Below are 14,983 nucleotides of genomic sequence, written 5' to 3' on the forward strand. Positions count from 1 at the left end.
GCTCACTCTTCCTCCCACATCATTCATATGCAGTGGAGAACTTGTGTCCTTCCCGGGTTTCCAGCCAGCGCCAACCTGTCTGCACTCCCTGCCCATCTGAGGCTATAGCTTCACTGCTGCCCTTATACTTGGCCTCCTCCCATCCTGTAGTCCAGAGTCTGCAACCCACCTTGGCATCTGCCATCCCTAGCTGAAGGCTGCCCTCCCGGCCACATCCACCTGCACCTCCAGAGGTAGTGTCTGCTTTCGTCTTACCTTCAGGGTCAGAAACTCCTGGTGGCCTCTGGACCATTCATTCCTCTGGATCTCATCTTCGTGCCTCTGCTGACATTCCTCATTCTGGAATGCTTTTCCCACTCCCCCCAAATTCTAATTTGTTGTGTAGCTAGGGGGTCACCTCCTCCAGAAAGCCTTCCCAGAAGTCCACTCCTATTGGGAACCTCTGGTTCTGGAGTCTGGTCCTACTCTCCTGACCCTTGTCTAGACTCTTGGGCAGCTGTGTGAGCTCAGCCAGGACAGTGCCTCTCTTCCTCTTCTACATTCCCCTACACCTTTCTTTTTAACCAGGAGCCATCCCTAGCCACATCCTTCCACCACAGCTCCACCACCCTCCATAACACCTCTCATCAGAAACGGTGTGGAACACCCCAACTTTATCTATCAGGAGGCTCTGCTGGCTGGAACCTCTGGACAGGGCAATTACAAACGAGCCTCGGAGGACAAGATCCTCTTGCAGGTGAGGTGTGGAAAAATGAACGCCAAGAGCCTTCTGGCAGACTGCTGGGGTCTTTGGAATGGGAATTGGACTTACTCCAGAATCTTAGTAAACAGGAAAATACCTGTTCACTCTGACCGTGTTCATCTTTTCTCTCCAAGATCCAGCAGAGGGCAGGCGATCAACAGGGGGCCTAAAGGGACCAGGAGGGAAGGAAGCAATGAGTGAGAGATGGAATGAATGAGAATGAGTGAGAGATAATGAGGAGAAAAGGAATAAAGGAGGGAAGGGATCGAAGGAATGAGTGAGTGAGGGATGAATAAGTGAGAGCGAAGGAGAGATGAAGCGAGAGAAGAAAGGAGGAAATAGATTTACGGGCGCGACCCTCCCCAAAAGGCATTGCTCTATTTATTCACTTATTCATTTATTCAGCCCCACTAGGTGTCAAGAGTTAAATTAAGCCAGATGCAGAGACGCACGTTCACCCGGGCGGCTGTAGCCCTTCTCCACTGAGCCAAGACCGGAGCCGCAACCGCACAAGAGCTGCTTGGGGCGGCGCCCCTCCTCCTGCCCCGGCCGGGCGCCCTTCCCCCAGCCCCCTAGTGAGGCGCCCCCTGGTCTCCGTGCGCACCCTGTCGGCGCCTGCGCAGCGCGGCCATGTGACTCGCTGAGGCCCCGCCCTGCGGCCGCCCGCCCGCCCCGCCCCCGCCTCCCGCGAGTGCGGCCTCGGCTTGCGGCGGCACCAGGTGAGCTGCGAAGCGCGGGTAGGGCGGGCCAGGCGGCAGAGAGCGCGGGTGGTAGGCGGCGGGCGGCCGCTGGGCCTGGGTGAGCAGCTCGGGGGGCGCGGGGACACAGGGGCAGGCGCGGGCCGGAGGCGCGGGAGTGGCGGCCTGAGGCTAGCCCTCGGCCTGACGTGGCGGGGGCGCGGCGGGCGGGACCCCCGGGCGCCGCCTGGGGTGGGGAGCTGGCGCTCGCAGAAGTACCAGGCCTCCGCTTGTAGGCGGGACCCGCCGGCCTTCTAGCTCTCGGGAAGGCCTGTCACCTGCGGCGGGCCTTCCTAGCCGCGACCCTCCGCGCTGCGCGCGGGCGGGTTCTGCAACAGGCTGGCGGGGCGGGGCTGGGCTGCTGCCACCTGGTGTGACCTTGGACCTCGGCCTGCCTGCCTCAGTTTCCTCAGCGGCACACCCAGGCCCAGGGTCGGGGGCCCGCGGGTTGCAGCTGAGGGAGTCCAACCTCGCTGGGTGGCGAGGTTTCCCAAGAAAAGCCGGAGATCGCGCTGTCATTGCAAAATCTCGGGCCCCGAAGCGTTGGCTGCGGGTTCTAATTATTTCCAAGCCTGGGTGGGCTGGAGTCTCGGAGTTGCCATCGCCTGATGCCCAGGGTCCCTTTCGCGCTAGGCGTCCGTGGGGCCGGGCCTGGGCCGTAGGTTTGGCGCGCCAAGATGCCCCAACTCAGCTTTCTGGAAGACTCGTGCCAGAGAGCACCTCAGTTGGCACCTCTGTGATAGCTCCACACTCTGGAAATTGGTACCCACTCCCTCGTCTCCTCTTCCCGACTGTCGTTTTCCCTGTATTGCAGACCTTGTTTCATGCTGCTAAGGATTGGGGTTCATTGAGTGCAGACGCTGTTTTGGGGCTCTACAGAGACCTGAGGGGTGCCTGCGCAGTGAATGGTGTTGAGTTGGGGCACCTGGGTGGCCCAGTCGGTTGAGTATCTGACTTGGGCTTAGGTCATGATCTCACAGTTCTGTGAGTTCGAGCCCAGCGTCGGGCTCTGTGCTGACAACTTGGAGCCTGGACCCTGTTTCCTTCCAATTCTGTCTCCTACTCTCCCTGCCCCTTTCCTGCTCATGTGTGCGGGCGCATGCTGGTGGGCCCGCGCACGCTCTCTCTCTCTCAAAAATAAATAAGCGTTAAAAAAAATTTTTTTTTGAATGGTATTGAGTTGAAAATTCTTTGAAAATGCTTTTGACTCTCATCCATGAGTTCATAAAAAAGCATTTTACATCTTTCAATTTGGGACATAAAGCTTCCTTCCTACTCACCTCAAAAACTTTGAACAACACAAAATGGAGGGGCCTTGCTTGTGATGAGTAGAATCAGAAATGCTATGGAGCCAGAGGGAACTTAATCTAGGGAAGAGCTTCATGATAGAATAACTTCTGTAAAATGAATCAAGAAAGAAGGTGACACCAAGTGAGCGCCCAAGAACATTTCAAATAAAGAATGACATGGGAAAGGAATCCCAAAAGAAGTGTTGCATTTGACCTAATTTTTTATTTTTTGAAGCTTTGTCAATTACTGAAGTGTAATTACATTGTGGAATGCTGTTTTTCTTTGTCTTTTTTTTAATGTTTTTTTTTGAGAGAGTGAGAGCGCCTGTGGGCTTACACAAGTGGGGGAGGGGCAGAGGGGGAAGAGAGGACAGCAGAGAGCCTGACGGGGGGCTCAAACACACAAACTGCTAGATCATCTGAGCCAAAGTTGGGTGCTTAACCTACAGAGCCACCCCAGGCACCCCTGATATGCTGTTTTCATCTAAGTCAACGAAGAGTGAGAAGAAATGCTATTGGTGGGCAAGACAGTGGTTGGAATCAGGTTCTCATACTTTGCTGGTGGGAGAATAAGTTAGTACAACCTCTACAGAGGGCAATTTGGCCATATGCCTTACAATGACAAATATACATTAAAATTAATATGATCCAACAGTTCTGTATCTAGAACATTTTCCTCAGATCACTGCTACATGTGTGGCACATACATCTAAAGGATTTTCAGTATGTAACTGCAAAAGCAGACAATTGGAGGAAACCCAGATGTCTCCCTGAAAAGAACTGGTTAAATATGCTTTATCCATACAATAGACTGTGGGAGGGATATTAAGTTTTCATATGCAAAAGTTAATAAAGGGTGAAATGGTGTAGATTTACAGATTTGCCTTCGAATCTAGATGCCCCCTGAAGGGAAGGTAGAATAGTAGTTTTCTTCCGGGAGAGGATCTGGTTGGGGCATAAGTTGGAGGGAGACTTAAGTTTCACAATATGCCTTTCTGTGCCTTTTGAATTTGAATCATGTGAACATATTAAAAATAAGTTTGAGAATGTAATTTTTATTTTTATTATTATTTTTTTTACCATTTGTTTATTATTGAGAGACAGAGACAGACCGTGAGCAGGGGAGGGGCAGAGAGAGGGAGACACAGAATCCAAAGCAGGCTCCAGGCTCAGAGCTGTCAGCACAGAGCCCGATGCGGGGCTCGAACTCACAAACCGTGAGATCATGACCTGAGCCGAAGTCGGACGCCCAACGGACTGAGCCACCCAGGCGCCCCAGAGAATGTAATTTTTAAATATTTCATACTGACAGAAAAGTTACTCACCGCCTCTCCCTATCAGATCCTGATGTTTTGTCTTATTTGTTTTTTGTTTGTTTTAAAGAAAGAAAACATTCCCTTTTTCCGTGCTGGAGATAATCCTGATCCTGAATTCCTTTAATGTGTCTATACTATCTTATACCATAACACCTATCTATAAGTAAAATTGAACAGCATTTTGTTGGGTGTTTTCAAACTTTCTGTACTATATTCTGTGGTGTGCTTGTTCCTCTGTGCAGCTTTGAGATTTCTCCATGGTCATGACTATAGCATGAGTTCTAGTTTGCTCATTTTAACTGATATCTAGTGTTCTGTCAGCTCACTGTGTGCAGCATCCGTTCCTCTGAGGATCGACATTTTGGTCGTGGCCAATGCTTGCTTTATGAACAAGGCTGTGAATGTGTTGTGCTCCAAGCTTTGCTCCTTCGGAGCAGGAAGTCGGTTCATTTTTCTTCACACTGCACTCAGCACCTAGCTTAGTTCCTTAATTGTGCTTGGTGAATGTGCTTGGCTTACCCAAGGAGGCAGTCTTCTCATTGTACTGTATTCTGGACTTGTAGTAAGTGTAGCTACCATTGATCCCTTCCCAAAGGGGCAGAAGTACTGATGTGCTCACAGAGTGTGGGGACTCACTGGGGACTGATGTCTGTTGGAGTAGTCAGTCGCCATTGCCACCACTAGAGACGGAGGCCCTCTTGACTCCCTAATGGTCATGGTAGTGAGGAAGAAGCTGAGGCTTGGAGATGAGCTAAGTGCCCAGAGTCCTGTGATTAGCAGGACTGTGATTAGACAGCCATGGGGTTCTGCGATGTGGGGGAGGTAAAGCCTTAGCTGGTGAGTAGCTAGAACAGCTGCATTGATGGAGCATGCCTGTCATGTTCTTGATACGGTGACAGAGGGAGAAGTGATTGAGCTAGACCTTGACCAATATGGGGTTATAAAGAAACGGGCCTAGGTGGGAGTCTGAAGGTGTTCAGAGGATGACTCATGTCCCTTTTGGTCTTAGGGCTAGTGACGGTATAGGGGAAGGAACATTTTGAGCCAGATAGCGGGGAGATCTAAGCAGAAGGCAGTAGGGAGCTAGTGCTTGAAAAGCCAGGTGGTATACTCATTGGGCATTTGGGGACTCCCTGCAGCCTGAGCAGGGGAACTCAGGAGGATGGGACAGGAGGAAGCAAACCAGTTGGAGTGTCACTACTGTGGTCTCTGACCCAGAGTGGTGGCCATGGAGGACTAAGTGGATGGGCGTCTGAGATGGGAGAGAATGAATCAGAACTAGAGGGTCTGATAGGACACAAGGTATAAAAAGGAAAAGAGATCAGAGAACATTGAAACCATGAGGTTTCTGACATGGAAATGGTGGCTGTGTGAATAAGAAAACTAGACCAATGGAGAGGGCTGCTGGCTGGATTAGGCATTGAGCTGGAGGTGCATTTGCTAAAAGGCAAAAGATTTATATGATCTGAAGAGAAACTGGAGTATTGCATTTGGGAATATAGGGGAGATTCTTGGGAAAGAGGGGGAGGGCTGGGACAGAGTGTGTTGGCTGAAGGGAAGAGATCAGAAAAGAGGGCATTGCCATGCAGCAGCATATCAGGTCAGAAGTGGTTAGTGGGGGATATCCTTTGGCCTCAGCTGTCTGTGTATGAGCCAGTCTGGGGTGGGAAGGAAGAAGTGGATGGGTGAAGGTCCCAAATCCAGGAGGTACATTGAGGGGGCCAGCACAGAGGGAAATTGAATATGTTGGATGGGAAACAACAATGAGTCCAAAGCAATCAGGTGGAGTGAGGAAGAGGGGGAGGGAAAGGGGGAGGCAGTAGCAAGGGGTGCTCTTGAGCTCTAGTAGTGAGGAGGGAGGCCTCTTCCTTTTGGCAAGTTTTATAGTAGAATCTATTTTTCTTTTTTATTCTCTCTGTCTCTCTCTTTTTAACTTTAAGTAGACTCCATGCCCAATGTGGAGCTTGAACTGAAAACCGTGAGATTAAAAGTTGCATGCTCTGCCCACTGAGTCAGCCAAGCACCCCTATAATTTTTTCTCCTAAAGATACAGTCCAAGGGAATTGGAGAAGAAACTAATTTGGGGGAGGGGATAGTGGAATGGTGGTAGGTGGGGGAGGCAGATGTTCACAGGCAGTGAGGCAGGTGCCCCTTGGGCTATTGCCTGCTGGCTGGGTGTGACAGTGTTGTGGCCTGGAGAGTGCGTAGCTCAGTCCCACAGTGCAGTGCAGGACTGGGTAATCCCCTAACTCAGAGTGAGTGACCCAAGTGTGTTTGAGGTAGGTTTGTTTTACTGACTGGGTTTCTGAGGCTCCAACTCATATTGTGTGCATGTTTTGAACATGCTGACTCAATTATTACAAAGTAACCTTGAATTAAAAACATGATGCAGATATCTTGAATGCAGCAGGTCTAGTTGAAGTTACTGTGCTTGACTCAGAATCTTGGTAAAAGAAGACAAGTCCTGGACCCTTCTCTGGGTCTCCTGGTCACCACTGAGGTCTCTTGTCATTTTTATGCATCCATTCTACATGATGGAACCCAATTTTGTTCTTTCTCTTTCTCTCTCTTTTTTAAGTAAACTCTGTACCCAATGTGGGGCTTGAACTCACAACCCCGAGATTAAAGAGTTGCATGCTCTACTGACTGAGCCAGCCAGGCGCCCCAGTTTTGTTCTTTTATTTACCTATTCAATTGTTTAATTTTATTTTAAATGTTTATTTATTTTTGAGAGAGAGAGAGGGTGCACACCTGCGGGAGGGGCAGAGAGACCAGGAGATGGAGGATCTTAAACGGGCTCTGCAGCAGAGAGCCTGAAGCAAGGCCCAAACTCACGAACCTTGAGATCATGATCTGAACTGAAGTCAGATGCTTAGCTGACTGTGATACTCAGGCTCTTTTTTTTTTTTTTTTTAATGTTTATTATTTTTGAAAGAGAGAGAGCATACCCACAGGAGGGGCAGACAGAGAGGGAGACAGAGGATCCAGGCAGGCTCCTCACTGTGAGTACAGAGCCTGATGTGGAGCTCAAACTTACGAACTTTGAAATCAAGACCTGAGCTAAAGTTGAACGCTTAACCAACTGAGCCACCAGGCACCCAGGGTTTGTTCTTTCTTAATGGCAGAGAGGGAGAGCTCTTGAGAACCTGTTCTGTGCTGATGCTTTATATTGATTGTTTACCAGTTTTAGACTTCTGAACAGGAGGGGTGATTTTATTTCCCTTTTTTCATTTGAGGATCCTGAACTCAGGTTGGTCATGCAGTGAATCTGTGGTAGGGCCAGGGCCTCAACCAAGGTCAGTCTGTTTCCAGAACCTTTTGTTTCCCAGAGATGCTAAAGGAGATAAAATTTAATGAAGAATCTTAGAGATGAAGGGACACACAGGTCATCAGGAAGGAGGCTCCAGGTTCAGATGAGCAGTGGGAGGGAAGAGGAAATTCAGGGGTTTAAGACCACAGGGGCAGGGCACCTGTGTGGCTCATTCAGTTAAATGGCCGACTTGGGCTCAGGTCACAATCTCAACTGTCGGTGAGTTCTAGCCCAGCTTGAGTCGGGCTCTGTGCTGACAGCTCAGAGCCTGGAGCCTGCTCCAGATTCTGTGTCTCCCTCTGTATCTGCCCCTCCCCCACTTGCACTCTCTCTATCTCTCAAAACTGAATAAATGTTTAAAAAGAAAAAAAAAAAACCACAGGGGAAGCACAGGTGTGCTGGTGGGAGGAACAAAAGTGCCAGGAGCAGCAGGTGCCACTTGGGAGGAGAGCTGGCCAGTCTGCGTATTGTGTGGTGTTACCTCCCTGGCTTATTCTGTGTCCCCTCTGTCTTGCCAGCTGACAGCCGCAGTGGTGAGGTCTGGTGTGGTGGTCAGGATGGCAGAGGAGCAGGAGTTCACTCAGCTGTGCAAGTTGCCTGTGCAGCCCTCACACCCTCATTGTGTCAACAACACTTACCGGAGTGCACAGCACTCCCAGGCTCTGCTCCGGGGGCTGCTGGCTCTCCGGGACAGTGGCATCCTCTTTGATGTGGTCCTGGTGGTGGAGGGGAGACACATCGAGGCCCATCGAATCCTGCTGGCTGCGTCCTGCGATTACTTCAGGTGAGTTACGTCACGTGTTCTGTTCTTACGAGTAAGGTAACAGGTAGTCCTGGCTCCACTAGGTATTGTGTTGGCACCCACAGTGATCTGGTGGGAGGGACCAGCCAGAAGCTGCCAAGTCCCTTGCTTCTCCCCGAGCTTCTCCCACTGCTTGTTGTGATGACTTCCCAACAGTGAGTGGGACAGAGGGGTTTTTGAATCTGTTTTTCTTCCAGCTGTCTTGTTTTTGGGGCACCTTCTCTTTTTTCCTATTTCTCTTTTATTTATTTATTTTTAAGTAATCTCTATACCCAACAAGGGGCTCGAACTCACAACCCCAAGGTCAAGAGTCGCATGCTTTTCTGACTGAACCAGCCAAGCGCCCCCCTTTCTTCCTGTTTTTTTTAAAAAGCCAATGCTAGACTTTGTTGTGTTTTATAAAATGAATTTTCTATATCTTGGTATAAAACACATTTTTGTTTTATACTGGTTTTTACTCTGGTTTCCCCAATATTTCATTTTGAAAAATTTCAGATCTGTGGAAAAGTTGAAAGAATATTACGAACATCTTAATACCAGTTGTTGACATTTTGTCATGTTTCCTTTCTCTTCACACACACAGACACACACACATACATGCCTCCCCCTTTTGTTTGGGAGAGTACACTCATGTGCATGCCAGTAGGGAGGGATGGGTGAGGGGGGAGAGAGGGAGAGAGGGAGAAAGAGAGAGGGAGAGGGAGAGAATCTTAAGCAGGCTCCACACACAGTGCAGAGCCTGACAACAGGGCCCCATCTAATGACCCTGGGATCATGACCTAAGCCGAAATCAAGAGTCAGGTGCTTAACTGACTGAGCCACCCAGGCGCCCCCATACACGCCTTTTTTAAGACATTGTGGCACTTTATACCTTAGTCTTTTAGTGCCCCCCTCCCCCAGTGGTGTTCTTGTAAGGCTGGTTAGAAGCCCACCCGAGCAGGTGCCAAGACCAAGGCTGAGTGGTCAGTCCTGTATATGTAGTGTCCACATAGCCATGTGATGTGAGGAATTGTGCCTTTTGTGCCCCTTCCCTGGCTGTCGACCTTCTGGCCCACACCTTCTCATCTTGAGGGCCTAAGTCTCTGACCTTCTTCCTTCCTCCCTGGATTCTTTGTCCCTTGGGGTTTCTCATGGCTTCCTGCATGACCCCATCCCAGCCATTGGCACATTGGGAAGAATTGGTGCCACTGCCCTCATTGCATGCTTGTGAGAGGAGGCTCAGGAGTGAGCCCCAGCCATGGCTACCTGATTCCCATTCCAGTTCTGATTCTGATTGTTTCGTCTTCAAGTATTGGTTATAGTTCTTGGGTTTTTTTGTTTGTTTTTTAAGTAATCTCTATTCCAATGTGAGGCTTGAACTCATGACCCTGAGATCAAGAGTCACATGCTCCTCCAACTGATCTAGCCGGGCGCCCCAGATTGAGTGAAATATTTTTTCATGGTATAAGTATTGGCCTCCTGTTTTCCCGAAAGTTTATACAGAACATGACCAGTGGTGGCCTAGGGCAGACATGGGCAGGCTCTCTTGCCCCTGTTTTTGCTGTTACTCAGCAGTGCTGCCCTTCTCTGCCTTTCCTGCCCTGCAGTGATATCTTCCAGGCCCAGCTGAGGTGCATCTTCCTCTGGGGAGCTTGCTCTTGTCTTGCACCTTTTCCCAGCCCCTGCCTCTCAGGGCTAGCTCCTCCCTGCAGGCGGCTGCTGACCTCTTGGGGCTAAAGAGCTGGATGGCACTTTTCTTAAGAGGCGCCCCCTACAGGAAACCTCCTTTGGTATGCACTCTGTGCAGGGTTTAGGGATTGACTAAACCGTGATCTAGGGTCTTGGTTTTTTGGCTTGTGGTAAGAACTGTCCACTGTACTAATCTTTTGGCTCCTGTAACCCTCTCCTGCTTTGCCCTGTCTACTCCTGGGCTGTGTGTCAGATGGCTCAAGTGTTCTGTATTGTATGTGGCCTCTCTGGGTCATGTATCCCTCCCTGTTTTCATACTGTGAATTGTAAGACAGTCAACTTAACTCAATGTCTGTGATTTTGAAAATTTGAATAAAACTGATGATTTTCTACAAAGTGTGTATTGATAAAACTTCATACCTGAAACAGAAAGTTCTATTTTCCACGAAAGCATGAAGCCCAGACACATCCTGGGGAGTTATCCCTTTTATGAACAAACTCTAATGCCATTTAAGCTTTTTCATAGCAGATAAAGAGAAAGGAAGTTTCCAAATTATTATTATTTTTTAAAAATTTTTTAACGTTTATTTATTTTTGAGAGAAAGAGAGTGTGAGCAGGGGAGGGGCAGAGAGTGAGGGAGACACAGAACCCAAAGCAGACTCTAGGTTCTGAGCTGTCGGCACAGAGCCTGACACGGGGCTCGAACTCAGAAACTGCGAGATCATGACCTGAGCCGAAGTTGGATGCTCAACCATCTGAGCCACCCAGGCGCCCCAGAAGTTTCCAAATTTTTAAAAAAGAGAGTTATATAACACAGGTATCAAAATTGGAGAGATTAGCCAACACACAAGAAAACTTCAGCTTGTTTGTGAATGACAGCATGACGTGTTCAGTGAGACCTCAGTACAGAGCTCCAGAACACCACTGTCCCTAATGTTACTTGCAAAGCAACAGACCATAGCCCAGGGAGGCTTTGTTTCCATGTCAGAGAATCTTTTTTATAATGCAAGTCGTCCTTAATCGCTCAAAGAGGACCTTGTCTGTAGCCCTCCACAGACATCAGCATCCATTCCCACAGCTAAAATACTTTTTGAATATGTGGGAAAAAAGTTGAAAGCACCACTTTACCCCTGCCCTTCCTTCCATATCATCTCCCCACCTCCCCCTCACCCCCCATGGTAACTATTTTCAAAAATTCCTATTCATCCGTACACTGTTTATTTTTGCAAATACTGGTCCTGAAATTGACAAATTGTTTTGTTTTTTTGTTGTTGTACCACATTGCCAAAATGTCATAAATGTGTTCAGGGGGTCTCTTTAGAGCTATTTTTGTTAGTTGGTAGCTGTGTAGTGGTTGATTTTGTGGGGGATAGGGAAAGGTGGGTTCTCCCACATTGCCATTTTTTCTATGAGGTTTTTGTTTTTGTTTTTTTTTTTAATTTTGGTACAAATTTACTGAACCACAAAACCTACCCTAAACTCATAGGAGGCTTATTTTTATTTTATTTTATTTTATTTTATGAAATTTATTGTCAAATTGGTTTCCATACAACACCCAGTGCTCATCCCAACAGGTGCTCTCCTCAATGACCATCACCTCCTTTCCCTTCCCTCCCACCCCCCATCAACCCTCAGTTTATTCTCAGTTTTTAAGAGTCTCTTATGGTTTGGCTCCCTCCCTAATTTTATTTTATTTTTATCCCACTCAGTATACTTGGAAATATTAAGGAGTTTGGATATGAGATACTGACCTAGGCCCTTCAGGGGTGTGACATCATACATGGCATGGGTGCAGTGTTTTTCCAGTTGAAGCCTTTTGAACTCTGAAACACACTTGGGCCTCTAGGGTTTGGACCAGGGATTGGGGGCCTGAACAAGCTCATGTAGGGAATGTTCCTCACTGGACATCAGAGGGAGCTTACTGGACATCTGGTTATGGTATCCTAGCAGTAGAGGCAGCCCTCATTATGATTCTGCAGTGTTCTGTGGTGGTCATGCCCTGCATTTATTTTGTTGGTCCCCTGCTGTGATTTTAAGCATATACGATAAGATTTACCATCTTAACCATTTTTTTCATGTTTATTTTTGAGAGAGAGAGAGAGTATGCACGTGTGTGTGCAAGCAGGGGAGGGGCAGAGAGAGGGAGACTGTCTGAAGCAGGTTCTGAGCTGACAGCAGAGAGCCCAACGCGGGGCTTGAACCCATGAACTGAGAGATCATGACCTGAGCTGAAGTCAGACGCTTAACCAACTGAGCCACCCAGTTTTTAAGAGTACAGCTGAATAGTGTTAAGTGTATTCACACTGTTGTGGAAGGGGTCTCTAGAACTTTATCATCTCGCAAAACTGAAATTCTGCACCCACTAAACAACAGCTTTCCATACCCTCCTCCCAGCCCTACCATTTCACTTTCTGTTTCTAGGAACTTTTTTTTTTTTAACATTTATTTTGAGAGCTCATGTGTGCATGTGCATACACATGCAAGCAAGGAGAGGGGCAGAGAGCAAGGGAGAGAGAGAAACCCAAGCAGGCTCCGCACTGAGCGTGGAGCCCCATGAACCTTGAGACCATGACCTGAGCCAAAATCAAGAGTTGATGCTTAACTTACTGAACCACCCAGGCACCCCTCTAGAACTTTTTATAAGTGGAATCATGTGTATTTGTCCTTTTGTGACTGGTTTCTTTCACTTAGCATAATCTCAAGTTTCATTCACGTTGTAGCATGTGTCAGAATTTCCTTCCTCTTTAAGGCTGAACAATGTCTCATTGTATGAATATACCATTTTGTTAATCCATTCATTTCTCAATGGATACTTGGGTTGTTTTGCCTCTTGGCTATTGTGAATGATGCTGTTATGAATGTGGATGTACAAATACCTTCTTAACACCTTCCTTTCAGTTCTTTTGGGTATGTACCCAAAAGTGGAATTGCTGGGTCATATGTTAATTCTATGTTTAATTTTTTGAGGAATTGCCATGCTGTTTTCCACAGCAGCTGCCATCAGTTTAACATTCCCTCCAACAATGCAGAAGGGTTCCATTTTCTCTGTATTCTCACCAACACTTGTTACTTTGTTTTTGGTTCTTTTGTTTTTGTTTTTGGGTTTTTTTTTTTGGTAGTGGGCCATCCTAATAGGTATGAGGTATGGACATCATTTTAAAAGTTTTTCCCCTTTTAAAGTTTTTATTTTGACATAATTTCAGTGTTACAGAAAAGGGGTAAGACTATGATAAAGAATTAAGCACCCATTTTTGGTTAAAAACAACAAAACCAGAAGGAGTGCCTGCATATTTTATTTTTCTTTTGGCCTTTTTTTTCCCTCCCTAACTCTTGTTTTGAAAGATATCAATCCTATAGAAAAGCTGCAAGATCAGTGGAGTGAACACACCTGTGACCTTTGCTTAGCTTCATTGGTTAACATTTTGCATATTCACTTCAGAGTAAGTTGCAGCTATGACAGTTTTACTGGAAATACTTTATTGCACTTCTAAGAATAAGGGCCTTCTCTGGTATATCTTTAGTACCATTATAAATCTAAGAACATTTACAGTCATTCCATAATTTTATCTGATGTTCATATTTAGATTTCCCTAGTTTTCCTCAAAATGTTTTCCGTCTCCTCCCACCCCTCTCCATTCAGGATCTAGTCAAGGTCCATGCAATGCTTGGATACCCCAAAGAGTGAGTCAGGGTACCACAGAGTGGGAAAGCACCCCCTGAGAGTGTATGCATGGAGTAAAATATCTAGGAATTAGACATAACGTGCAAGTGTCAGGTCTGTGAGCAGGTGACCTATAAGACCTGCAAAGAGACCCAGAGGCTGGCTTGTGAGATAGAGTCCATTGTGTCCATCACAAAGATGCTAGCTCTCTCTGTATGAGTCTGGATGTGTAATGCATTCCCTATAAAAACATCAAGAGACTTGAGGCACCTGGTGGCTCAGTTGGTTGGGCATCTGACTTCAGCTCAGGTTATGATCTCAGTTTGTGAGTTCATGCCCGGCCTCAGGTTCTCTGCTATCAGCACAGAGCCTGTTTCAGATCCCCTGTTCCTCTCTCTATCTGCCCCTCCCTCCCCCCCAAAGTAAATAAACATTAAAAATTTTTTATTTTATTTTTTTTAATGTTTATTTTTGAGAAAGAGCACGAGTAGGGGAGGGGCAGAGAGGGAGACACAGAATCTGAAGCAGGCTCCAGGCTCTGAGCTATCAGCACAGAGCCCAACGCCGGACTCCAACTCACAAACCATAAGATCTTGACCTGAGCTGAAGACAGACATTCAGCCGACTGAACCAACCAGGCGCCCCAACATAAAAAAATTTTTTTTTTAAATCAAGAGACTTTATGGGGGCGGGAATTGCACATACTGATTCTAAAGTCCAATTTTTCAAAAGCAAGCAAGGCCAGGAAATTGTTGAGAAGGTAATGAAAGGAGACTGGCCCTACCCTACGTTAGTTAATGCATGTAACAGAGCTGCAGTAATCCAGGCTCCTGGTGCCTGAAGAAATGTTGGAATGTTACTGGGAAAGATGAGAGGTTTGAACACAGACACAAGCCTACCACGAACTTTGTGTGTGGTAGAGATGGCATCCCAAGTGGGGGAAGGTGATGATGGGGTAGTCCTCTTGAAAAACATAAAGTTGGACTGTTTTTAAAATTTTTTTTATGTTTATTTATTTTTGAGAGGGAGACACAGAGTGTGAGCAGGGGAGGGGCAGAGAGAGAGGGAGACACAGAATCGGAAGCAGGCTCCAGGCTCCGAGCTGTTAGCACAGAGCCTGATGTGGGGCTCAAAGTTAGGAGCCCTAAGATCATGACCTGAGCAGAAGTTGGACGCTTAACCGATTGAGCCACCCAGGTGCCCCTGGTTTTTTTTGTTTTTTGTTTTTAAATGTTTGTTTGTTTGTTTGTTTGTTTCAGAAAGAGAGGGAGCACAAATGGGAGAGGGGCAGTGAGGGAGACACAGAATCGGAAGCAGGCTCCAGGCTCCCAGCTGTCAGCTCAGAGCACAACGCGGGGCCCAAACCCACAAACTGTAGATCATAACTTGAGCCAAAGTCAGATGTTTAATTGACTGAGCTACCCAGGTGCCCCCTGGATAAATGTTTTTGATGTTTT

General features: G+C 47.4%; 1 protein-coding gene across 2 annotated transcripts in view; it reads left to right on the forward strand.

Moving 5' to 3' along the window:
* Positions 1 to 1,306: 1,306 nt before the first annotated feature.
* The window catches only part of KLHL22 (kelch like family member 22), a 40,127-nt gene continuing 26,450 nt past the window's right edge, over positions 1,307 to 14,983 (forward strand). The window contains exons 1-2 of one of the 2 annotated variants that reach the window (XM_027049604.2): positions 1,307 to 1,461; positions 7,913 to 8,178. In XM_027049604.2, coding sequence (XP_026905405.1) covers positions 7,952 to 8,178 — 227 coding nt within the window. In that variant the 5' untranslated portion in view covers positions 1,307 to 1,461; positions 7,913 to 7,951. Of the gene's footprint in view, positions 1,541 to 7,912; positions 8,179 to 14,983 lie in introns of both variants that reach the window. The other variant, XM_027049605.2, reaches the window with a different exon arrangement.

Source organism: Acinonyx jubatus, chromosome D3 (assembly GCF_027475565.1).
Source record: "Acinonyx jubatus isolate Ajub_Pintada_27869175 chromosome D3, VMU_Ajub_asm_v1.0, whole genome shotgun sequence".
Lineage (NCBI taxonomy): Eukaryota > Metazoa > Chordata > Mammalia > Carnivora > Felidae > Acinonyx > Acinonyx jubatus.